Below are 12,524 nucleotides of genomic sequence, written 5' to 3'. Positions count from 1 at the left end.
TTATGTAATAATCTATTCATTTTAGTATTCTACTGCATAAAAACATGACATTGTTATAGATATCATTTACAGGAGGCTGTTATGGGAAGGAGTGTATGTGTGCGTGTGTGTGTGATTATTATACTGCGCTCTGTGTGTGTGTGTGTGTGTGTGTGTGTGTGTGTGTGTGTGTGTGATTATACTGTGCTGTGTGCGTGTGTGTGTGTGTGTGTGTGATTATTAAACTGTGTGTGTGTGTGTGTGATTATTAAACTGTGTGTGTGTGTGTGTGTGTGTGATAGATTGATTATTATACTGTGCTCTGTGTGTGTGTGTGCGTGTGTGCATATGTACGCACATGATGATGATGATGATTGTCATCGTTGTCGTCTCCTTGTCCAGATGGTGTTGATTAATGCAGTGAAGGATGTTGCTAAAGCTTTAGCTGAGCTCATTGGCGCCACCAAGTGGGCAGCTGGAAAAGCAGCAGGCGACCCGTCCATGTTCCATCTGAAGAGTGCAGCTAAGGTCCATAATGGACAACGACACACACAGCACAGTATAGTAATCTCACACACACACACACACACACACACACACACACACACACACAGAGCACAGTATAATAATCATGCACACACAGAGTACAGTATAATAATCATACACAGAGCACAGTACAATAAATGCACACACACACACACACACAATACAATAATCACAGTACAATAATCGCACACATAGCACAGTACAAATTCGCACACACCCAACACAGTATAATAATTACACACTCACACCCAGCACAGTATAATAATTGCACACACCCAGCACAGTATAATAATCACACACACACACACACACACACAGAGTACAGTACAATAATCGTGCACACACACACAGCACAGTATAATAATCATGCACACACACACAGCACAGTATAATAATCGCACGCACACACAGCACAGTATAATAATCGCGCATACATACACCCACCCACACACAGCACAGTATAATAATCGCACACAGAGCACAGTATAATAATTGCACACACACAGCGCAGTATAATAAATGCACTCACACAAACAGCACAGTATAATAATCGCACGCACACACAGAGAGTACAGTATAATAATCGTGCACACACACACACAGAGCACAGTATAATAATCAGACACACACAGCACAGTATAATAATCACACACACACACACAGCACAGTATAATTATCACACACACACAGCACAGTATAATAATCACACACACAGAGCACAGTATAATAATCATGCACACACAAACACACACAGAGAGAGCACAGTATAATAATCACACACACACAGAGCACAGTATAATTATCACACACACAGAGCACAGTATAATTATCACACACACAGCACAGTATAATAATCACACACACAGCACAGTATAATAATCACACACGTGCACAGAGCACAGTATAATAATCACACACGCGCACAGAGCACAGTATAATAATCACACACACACACACAGAGCACAGTATAATAATCTCACACACAGAGCGTAGTATAATAATCACACACAGAGCACAGTATAATATTCACACACACACACAGAGAGCACAGTATAATAATCACACACACAGAGCACAGTATAATAATCACACACACACACAGAGCACAGTATAATAATCACACACAGCACAGTATAATAATCACACACACAGCACAGTATAATAATCACACACGTGCACAGAGCACAGTATAATACTCACACACGCGCACAGAGCACAGTATAATAATCACACACACACACACACACACACAGAGCACAGTATAATAATCTCACACACAGAGCACAGTATAATAATCTCACACACAGAGCACAGTATAATAATCACACACACACACACACACAAAGAGAGCACAGTATAATAATCACACACACACACACACAGAGCACAGTATAATAATCACACACACACACACAGAGCACAGTATAATAATCACACACACACACACAGAGAGCACAGTATAATAATCACACACACAGAGAGCACAGCATAAATCACACACACACACAGAGCACAGTATAATTATCACACACACACAGCACAGTATAATAATCACACACATAGCACAGTATAATAATCACACACGTGCACAGAGCACAGTATAATAATCACACACGCGCACAGAGCACAGTATAATAATCACACACACACACACACAGAGAGCACAGTATAATAATCTCACACACAGAGCACAGTATAATAATCTCACACACAGAGCACAGTATAATAATCTCACACACAGAGCACAGTATAATAATCACACACACACACACACACACACACACACACACACAGAGAGAGCACAGTATAATAATCACACACACACAGAGCACAGTATAATAATCACACACACACAGAGAGCACAGTATAATAATCACACACACAGAGCACAGTATAAGCACACACACACACACATACACACACACAGAGCACAGTATATAATCACATACACACACACAGAGCACAGTATATAATCACACACACACACACAGAGCACAGTATAATAATCACACACACCACACACACACGCAGAGCACACTATAACAATCACACACACACACACACAGCACAGTGTAATAATCACACACACACACACACACACACACACACACACACATACAGAACACTATAATCACACACAGCACAATAAAATAATCCGTGCATAATAACACATAACTATTATAACACAAATATACAGAACAATATAATAATCCATGTATATACATATGTATAATCACACAAACATAAACAATATGTATTCATGTTACAATCAAGAAATATAGCCAAATTTAATAACTTATAACAGTATAATAACTTTAGAATTCTTGTGTGTGTGTGTGTGTGTGTGTGTGTGTGTGTGTGTGTGTGTGTGTGTGTGTGTGTGTGAGACAGGTGATGATAACGAACGTGACGTCACTGCTGAAGACTGTGAAAGCAGTGGAGGATGTGGCCACTAGGGGGAGTAGAGCGCTGGAGGCTGCTATCGAGGCCATCAAACAAGAGCTCTGTGTAGGAGCTCCTGCATATGTAGTGAAGGCTTAATAGCACTGTTATAATGGGTAGTGTAGGCCTAATAACTGTTTAAAATCAAATTGCGTGTTTGGGGTCATAGGAATTTTGGGGATGTCAAATAGTTTGTATATTGATTCATTTAAACATATATTGCTATAGTTTTCTGCCTTTACCACTGGGCTGCATATAATTCTCAGTTGAAAATTTGCCAGGTTTTTCAGTCCAGAGATACTCCAGTGAGGTCTGCCACACCTGAGGAGTTCGTTCGAATGACCAAGGGCATCACCATGGCCACAGCTAAAGCTGTTGCTTCTGGTAACTCTGCCAGACAGGAAGATGTCATCTCCACAGCCAACCTGAGCCAAAAAGTTATTGCAGATATGCTAACAGCATGCAAGGTGTGTCTGTGTATGTGTGGTTGTGGGGCGTGTGTGTGTGTGTGTGTGTGTGTGTGTGTGTGTGTGTGTGTGTGTGTGTGTGTGTGTGTGTGTGTGTGTGTGTGTGTGAGAGAGAGACTGTGTAAGTGTGAAAAAGGATGTGTGTAAAAAGTTGTATTTGTTGTGTTGTGCAGAGAGCAGCGTATCATGATGGGGTTAGTGAGGAACTGAGGGCCAAGGCGCTGCTTTATGGGACAGAATGCACCAAAGTGTACATAGACCTGCTGGAGCAAGTTCTGCAGGTGCACACACAACACCTACACAATACCACATGCCACTTACAGAACACTTAAACACCATAGGACATGGATACACAAACATACCTACACAACATCACGTACATACACAGAACACAGAAAACACACTGGCAAGTGTAGATTTACAGATTTGCTTCTCTATAGCTCTAACTAATATATTCCTAATTTATTCTTAATTTAATATAAAAATTTAATATATTCTTAATTTCTTCTAAGAGCAAATGTTGTACCTATATATTCACACATGTGGATGTGTCCATGTTATTTGTGTGTGTGTGTGTCTGTATGTGTGTGGGCCCGTGTGTGTGCGCATGTCTGTGTGTGTGGGGGGGGGGGGGGGGGGGGTTTGTGTGTGTAGGTCCTGCAGAGGCCCACAGCAGAACAGAAGCAACACTTGGCTGTCTTTTCCAAACGTGTAGCTGGCGCAGTTACTGAACTCATTCATATAGCAGAGAACATGAAAGGTATTCCTACACACACACACACACACATCTAGACATGAACACATACACAAGCCAGGATATACACACACACGCAAACAAACACATGTGCACACGCACACACACTTACACAGAGTCACTGGAGAAACTCGTGTCTGATGTTTCTGGATTAGTGATGGAAGCATTTCTTGTGTCTCTTGCTTTGTGTCAGATAACGGTGAGTTGCATTAACCTCTGACTCATTGCTTACTGACCACCATTCACCATTTCACAGTCTGTTCCTAGTGGGTTATTTATCAGTTCTGTCAGAACCGTATCAGTTTTAACCTTAATGATTGATTTAGTTTGTTGCATGTAATTTTATTCCCATTAGATTTTTTTACCTGTATACTTTACCCTACTGCCTAGTGTGTATACTGGTAACAGGCAGCTAGGCAGGTAATATATAGATTGAGATTCCCATAACACACCACAATTCCTTTACAAATGGTTTATCTGAGCTCAGAAATGTGCAGCGCTTGGGAAAATGTATGGATTTGACAGGAAGCTTGGTCTCTGTGTCCCATGTCAGCAGTTCATGTGAAAAGGTATTAGCATTAGTATTTTGGTTAGCTGTTTCTCAGAATTTTCCCATAATGTCAAAACAGTTCCACCAGTCCCCAAGAATGGTAGCCTTTGTTATGGAATTGCTTTGGCATTAAGGGAACTTTTTGAGAAATGGCTAACCATACTCTAAGCCCCATGATCCATATTATAATCCATAAAATGGATTTATGAACAAATGGTAAAGTAAAATTTGCCCAAACCCACACTGGTGATAGCCAAGGATAGCTAGTCTTATGTGGTCATGTAATTGTTTTGGCATTATTGGAAATTTCTGAGAAATAGATATCTAAATTCAGCCTATATGAAATGAATATGTATTTTAAAATGGATTTATAAAAAGATGGTACAGTGAAATCTGTCCAAACTTACTCTGCTAATAGCCAAGGATCACTACTCTTATATGGTAGTGGAACTGTCTTGGCATTAAGGGAAATGTCTGAGAAATACATAACCGTACTGTCTCCAAGCCCATTAAAGACATTAGCATTTTAATATGGATGTTTGAAAAAATGGTAGAGTAGAAGCTGTGCTAATTTGCACAGGTGACAGGGAAAGGCCACCAATCTTGGGTGGTAGTAGAACTGTTTAGGCATTTGGGGAAAATTCTGAAAAATATGTAGCCATCTTTTATCTGAATTAGATGGGCATGTAAACATCATTACAAATACAAGGGCTTCAATATAGATTTATTAAAAACTGGTGGAGGATCTTATCAGACTTGATCTGGTGAAAGGCAAGGGCCACTTCCCTATACCCTGCACATGTGCAACATTTCACTAGTGATAACCCCTGTTTTAGCTGGCAGTCAAGCTCTATAATAAACGTCTGAGAAACATTATATAGAAAAACGATTTTGCACAAGGCGTATTAAGCTGTTTAACTATATTACCAATTGTGTTTAATGTGATGATGCAAGTAAACTAGTTGAGTCTAGTAAACTGTATTTTGTACTTTTAAATTTAATAAAAGTGCGCGTCTTCATCAAAGCTTTTAAAACAGAAAATACTCAAGTCTCCGTTTCTCTTTGCTTAGGGAGCGTTAGATTAGCGGTAAGTAGCGAAATACCGTAAAATCGCACATATAGGCGCGTACGAATTTAAAGCGCGGATGACTTGATCGGGAATCGCTAAAGTTTAGTTAGTTTAGATAGTTTGAACACGGTCAGATCGAGCCCAATTTTCAGGTGAATTCGGAGTAAAATGTCTGGTGTCACTTTAACCCCAGAAAGAAATTTGAGCCATTTTTATTTGGTAGAGAGAGTGAATGAAGTGTGGGTTGGTGAGTTGATTTGATAGTTCATGAATATGCAATATAAGGTGACTTATGGTTCGCTATAGTCAATTAGTGCTATAACACCAAAAGAAGTGTAATAACTAAACGGTGGTTAGGGGGCAGTATACATAAAAGTGATCTTATTTTATAATAAATGTTGAAGTGCAGCAGAAGTTTGAAGATAATCACATACTTCCTGTTACTATAACATTAAGTAAAAGGAACCATTCATCTCATCATCACTCTCACAGTTTATATTTTATTTTAAAATATTGTGTTTATGTGAATATAATTTTTCAGCCCTTATAGGTTTGTTATACTCTTGTTAATGGAGAATGTGTGTGCGTTGTGTGTTCGGATGTGTTTATATGCACGTATGTGTGTGGATGTGGCTGGGGTGTATATGGTTGGGTGTGTGTGTGTGTGTGGGGGGGTGTTCCAGGTTCTGAGTGGGTTGACCCAGAGGACCCCACAGTGATTGCAGAGACTGAACTGCTGGGAGCTGCAGCCTCCATCGAAGCTGCTGCCAAAAAGCTGGAACACCTCAAACCCAGAGCAAAACCAAAGGTGTGTGTGTGTGTGTGTGTGTGTGTGTGTGTGTGTGTGTGTGTGTGTGTGTGTGTGTGTGTGTGTGTATATATATATATATATATATATATATATATATATATATATATATATATATATATATATATATATATATACACACACACACACACACACACACCATACATACATACATACATACATACATACATACATATATATATATATATATATATATATATATATATATATATATATATATATATATATATATATATATATATATATATTTTTTTTTTTTTATTATTTTTTTTTTTTTTTACACACACACACACACACACACACACAAGTGTTAGACTGATGATTTAGATATTCTGACTGGTCCTGTTCTGTTTAACTGGTGATATTTCCTTCTCTTCAGTAATGTGCAGTTGTGTCTCTGCAGCAAGCTGATGAGAGTTTGGACTTTGAGGAGCAGATTCTAGAAGCAGCCAAGTCTATTGCCACAGCAACTAGTGCCTTGGTGAAATCTGCCTCAGCTGCCCAGAGAGAGCTTATTGCCCAGGGCAAGGTGACAACACACACTCACACATCACACAACTGCACACACACGCCATGCAACTGCGCGCGCACACACACACACACACACACACACACACACACACCACAACCACACACACGCCTCTCAACCCCACACACACACACACACACACACACACGCCCCTGCACACATGCTACACAACTGATTAACATATATACATAGCACAATAACAAATAACAAATTATCACAAATAACATCATGGCTGTTGATCTATGACCAAATAACACTCCCTCTTGTGTGCTTAAAAACACACATCTCCATGCACATGGTCAGCATGCATGCACACACTTACTTACTTACTTACACATAAACACACACACACACACACACACACTCAGGCCATGAACACACGCCTGCACATACATTTGTGCATACGCAAGTAATGAACACACCTACAAATGCATGCTACCAGCACACACGTGCACACTACAAGCACAAACACAGACGTATCTATGCAGGCCATGAACACACATCTGTATGTGTATATGCATATGCGCATGCAGACAATGAACACACATCAACACACTAGATATCAGTCGGAGATAAAAGACAGATGCTGCTATTACTGTCCTGCTGAGTGACATACAGAAATGGTGAAGAGCTTCATGCTTTAAATGTGTGTGTAGTGTGTAATGTGTGTGTTTAATGTCTTCTACAGGTGGGCTCTATTCCTGCGAATGCAGAGGACGATGGCCAGTGGTCACAAGGACTCATCTCTGCTGTGAGTTCAAACGCCTTTACACTGCCTTTATAATATTACAAAAGGCTTTGATTATATGCCTAATAATGTACATCAGACTTGTATCATTCACTTAATAACTTATTAATTCAGTCATAACTGAATCTAAAGCATAAAAGTCTCAACAGGCTTAAGCCAGGATGGCATTAAGTGTGGCTGGGGTTGGGCGTGGAGGTATGCCTGGTGTTGGGCGTAGCTGGTTTTGGGGTAGAGGCGTGGTGGTGTTGGGCGTAACTGGTTTTGGGGTAGAGGCGTGGCTGGTGTTGGGCATGAGGGCAAGCCTGGTGTGGGCATAACCCATAAGCTGCTGTGGCTGGTTGCAGGCTCATCTGGTTGCTGCGGCGACGGGTAGCCTATGTGAGGCATCTGTGCAGGGTCACCACGGCAGTGAGGAGAGGCTTATCTCCTCTGCCAAGCAGGTGTCCACCTCCACCGCACAACTGCTGCTCACTTGCAAGGTGAAGGCAGACCACAACTCTGAGGCTATGAGGAGGTTACAGGTACACACATGCACACTCACACACAGAGAACATATACAGCAGAGTCAAATATGTACACTTAATATTAACCGGTCGAACAATGAGAACATATATACATGTTTTAGATAACCTTTATGTAAAATAACATTACATCACAATTCTGATAGTTTCATTAACAGAGGTGCCTTGTTTTCTCAATAAATAAATACAAATAATATGTAAATACAAATAAGAAAAATGAAGGCAAAACATAATAACTAATAACCATTCTGTTATAAGCGATGTGAACCTCCGCAGAGGCTGATGGGTGTGCAGTGCTGATGGTGGCATAGTGCTTTGAATTGGTTAAAAAAACTAAATGAAAAAAATATACCACAGTCCACAAATGTTTCTTGGAGTCAACAAACAGAAATGCATTTATGTGTTCTCATACACACATACATACTGACGTGTATGTACAAACGTGTGTGTATGTGTAAACATGCATGCTTGTGTGTGTATGTGTGTGTTCATGCAGGCTGCTGGTAACGCAGTGAAGCGAGCGTCAGACAATCTGGTGAAGGCGGCGCAGAAATCAGCCTTTGATAAGACCGATGAGGATAACGTGGTGGTGAAGACCAATTTTGTTGGAGGAATTGCTCAGGTGAAGCTCGCCATGGTGTTCCATTTCATATTCTCGCTGCATCGGTCACTTTGGGAATGTCACAGGCAACACTAGCAACATGTAGATTGATGAGAAAAATCATATTTGCATATTTGATTGGCCAATGACGAAAACAGCAGTAACTTGTGAGGACATTCAGGAGTGTTCTCTTCTAGCCATGGGCTGGCCTGAGTTTTTATATCATTCTAGGGCTAACACTTACCCTAGTTTTTATATAAAGTTCTGCTCAGAGGTGTTATGGGTAGGTGAGAAATGGTACCAATATTGTTTTGACAGTTGTTGATTCGTCAGGTAGCATATAGGTAGATACAAGGTAGCATCACTTCTAAATGGTGGAATTATAGTGGAGAAGACCTCCTGCCTGAATGTGAATAGAACTGGGGAAAATACAGAAACTAACAACACTATGCAAATGAAAAACTGATGCATTGATGTAGCCATGCAGTGATGTAGCCATGCAATGATGCAGTGTTCGTGAAAAGAGCTGCATGTAAGTGCCTTGTACTTTTTTGCAGATCATTGCGGCGCAGGAGGAGATGTTGAAGAAGGAGAGAGAGCTGGAGGAGGCCAGGAAGAAACTAGCTCAGATCAGACAACAGCAGTACAAATTCCTGCCTAGCGAACTAAGAGGGGATGAGGACTAAATCACTACCTCCTGTGGGTGTGTGAGGCAGGGGGTGTACAGGAAGTAGATGTGATGGACAAAACTGATTTCTGTATGTGTTGCAGCAGCCCTTAATTGTTTTCAAAACAGCAGCAGCATGGCGCTCACAAGGGCTCCATGTGCTTCAGCTCCACTCAAGGCTCAATGTGATCACATTACAACACTTGCTTACCTTTCTGACTATAAACAAGTCAAATATTGAATGTGACTTTCAAACCTGATCCACAGAAGGTGGCTGTTTTATTGCATACCTGTACATCAGATACACCACATGGGTAACATTAGGGTTAATTCTAACGTATAAGGGTAATATTAGTCTATTAATATTAGGTTAATCCTAACCTATATGGGTAATATATATTAGACTAGGATTAAATGTTTAAAGTTGGCGTTAGGAAGTTTCACTACTGGGGCAGATCACACTGGATTCTTGGCCTTGGCTGTTTTGTGGCTCCTAATGTCTCTAAGATTGTTACGATTCCAGCAGAAACGAGGCAAGAGGTAGAACGCAAATGCAGGAGATGGTTTATTAAATGAGAGTAACCAAACACGGAGGGCAAAATAAATAGAGACAAAGGGGAATTAATCAGACGCAGGTGAACATAACAGGGACAACCAAAACATGGACTGTAACTGAGAAACAGACGAGGAGCAGAGAAAACGAAACCAAGGAATGGAATAAGGAAGTAAAGCAAAACAGACTTGACAGGGAAATCAAGGAAACGGTGATGCCAGGAGGGAGACCGTTCATAAAAAAGATCCTCTGTATTTTGTTGAATCAAATGAAAGGGATCCTTTTGTTTGCTGATATTAGTATGTAGTCTGTGTCTGTAGTTTTTAAAGTGACTGGTGTGAATGATAAAGCTTTGTAAATGTATGATGTTAAGGTAAGTTTTATTATTTATGTCTTTTTATAAGGAAGAAATGAATAAACAAATACTACAAAACTATACAAACAAATCAAAACAAACAATGATGAATGCACTCAGATGGTACTGGACTGGTTGTACTGGACTGGTTGTACTGTGTTCCTGTGCTTCCTGCTTTATTCTTGCTGAGGAGAATTTACTTCAGTGATTGCATGTGTTTCAATCATAGTGACAGATCAAGGAAATGAAAGAAATATTGAGAGCTGTAAAACATTGCCTCCAGCCCATACCTCTTACAGCACTTCCACATGTAAATTATTCACTGAAAATGCAAAAGAAAAAATCTAGGACTATATATGACTGAGTGGGACCCCTAACCCTTAGGGCACAAAAACAAAAAGAATGTCATGCTGATAAAAATGGATCTAAATGCGCTGACAGCTGACTAAAGCAGACGTGGCTTCACACAGCTTTGTGCTTTGTACAGACAGGTGTTTACAGTGTCTCTGTACGGACAGGTGTTTACAGTGTTTCTGTATGGACAAGTGTTTAGAGCGTCTTCCTCATACTGAGACCCTCTCAGTCTATCACTACTTTCTGTTTCATTTTCAGCACGGTCCGTCAGGCCAGGCCAACTCAGCTCTGTCAGCTCTCTGCATTAGTTGACTTCAGCCTCTGTGATTTTATCTTTTATTTAATTTTTCATTGTTTGTATTTATACACTGGGTTAGTATACGAGTGTTGAATATGTACACTGGGTTAGTATATGAGTGTTGTGTATATACACTGAGGTAGGGTTAGTATACAAGTGCTGTACATGTATGCTGGGTTAGGGTTAATATACGAGTATTGTGTGTGTGTGTGTGTATATATATATATATATATATATATATATATATATATATATATATATATGTGTGTGTGTGTGTGTGTGTGTGTGTGTGTGTGTGTGTGTGTGTATGTGTGTGTGTGTGTGTTTATGTATTTATGTATGTATGTGTGTATATATATATATATATATATCTCCTTCAAACCTCAGCAAATTGGAGGATCTATAAACCTGCACATACTACTGTAATGGTGTTTAGTAGAGGGACTATTAAGAGTAGACAAAATTAACGTTATGAACTGTTCCATCATATCATTTCTGAAATCCAAAACTTCAGCCTTTGGACCTAGCAAGACCAAATCTAGTGCGCTACTAGCTGACCTGTAACACAGCTTGCCAGCCCAGTGCTGCTAGAACATCAACATGATCTTTCTGGCACATGACAGTTTAGGCCACTTTAACATGATCTGTCTGGCAGAGGGCAGCATGGTATGTCCGAGTCATCAGAAAACTGCCCTGCTATATCAGGCAGGAATGGTGTGCTAATTTGAGCCTCCTGAGGGTGACATCTTTTGCAAAATGAGTAGTGCTCTGTTACTGCCCTCCTACCTGGTTTGCTTAGTTCAATGAGCTAATGGTGTATCCTCAGAGTAAGAGCAGTCTTATCTAAATCACTTTCATTTTATGCTCTCTTTGTGCCATCAGACTTGCAGAGAGAATTAAGGTATGAAAAATTCAGTAATTTTCAGTTGTCTAAAGCTGTATCTAGTAGTTTTATATGTGATGGTCAGGAAGCAATAGTTTGTGTGTGTGCAAACAGTTTATTGCAGAAAATTGTCTATCCTCAATGACCACAAACACCTAAGAATACACAACACAAAACAATCAACTTAAAAGAAAACCAAGCTCAAAACCCCTGATAAGAAATAGAAAACGTGTCCACATAGCTCAGAACTGCTGTAAGGGATGTGCAAGGCTTGGCAGAAGAAAATAGAGATGGGTAAGTTTAATATATGTTGGCTAAATTAGTGCATAGTGTATGGACAGGTGTAGGTGATTTATGGGCGGTGCCAGGGTGGAGCTGC

General features: G+C 40.1%; 1 protein-coding gene across 5 annotated transcripts in view; it reads left to right on the top strand.

Annotated features, from left to right (window-relative positions):
- The window catches only part of LOC113584703 (talin-2-like), a 45,839-nt gene extending 34,388 nt beyond the window's left edge, over positions 1-11,451 (top strand). For all 5 annotated transcript variants that reach the window (XM_035527960.2, XM_081708574.1, XM_035527963.2 and 2 more), the window contains 11 exons: positions 382-507; positions 2,917-3,033; positions 3,249-3,434; positions 3,608-3,715; positions 4,089-4,194; positions 6,491-6,615; positions 7,040-7,165; positions 7,854-7,916; positions 8,258-8,434; positions 8,931-9,056; positions 9,593-11,451. In XM_035527960.2, coding sequence (XP_035383853.1) covers positions 382-507; positions 2,917-3,033; positions 3,249-3,434; positions 3,608-3,715; positions 4,089-4,194; positions 6,491-6,615; positions 7,040-7,165; positions 7,854-7,916; positions 8,258-8,434; positions 8,931-9,056; positions 9,593-9,721 — 1,389 coding nt within the window. In that variant the 3' untranslated portion in view covers positions 9,722-11,451. The remainder of the gene's footprint in view (positions 1-381; positions 508-2,916; positions 3,034-3,248; positions 3,435-3,607; positions 3,716-4,088; positions 4,195-6,490; positions 6,616-7,039; positions 7,166-7,853; positions 7,917-8,257; positions 8,435-8,930; positions 9,057-9,592) is intronic.
- Positions 11,452-12,524: the final 1,073 nt, after the last annotated feature.

The sequence above is a fragment of the Electrophorus electricus genome, chromosome 3 (genome assembly GCF_041902795.1).
Source record: "Electrophorus electricus isolate QZ-2024a chromosome 3, ASM4190279v1, whole genome shotgun sequence".
In the NCBI taxonomy this organism is placed as follows: domain Eukaryota; kingdom Metazoa; phylum Chordata; class Actinopteri; order Gymnotiformes; family Gymnotidae; genus Electrophorus; species Electrophorus electricus.
This window is presented reverse-complemented; position numbering and strand designations above follow the sequence as displayed.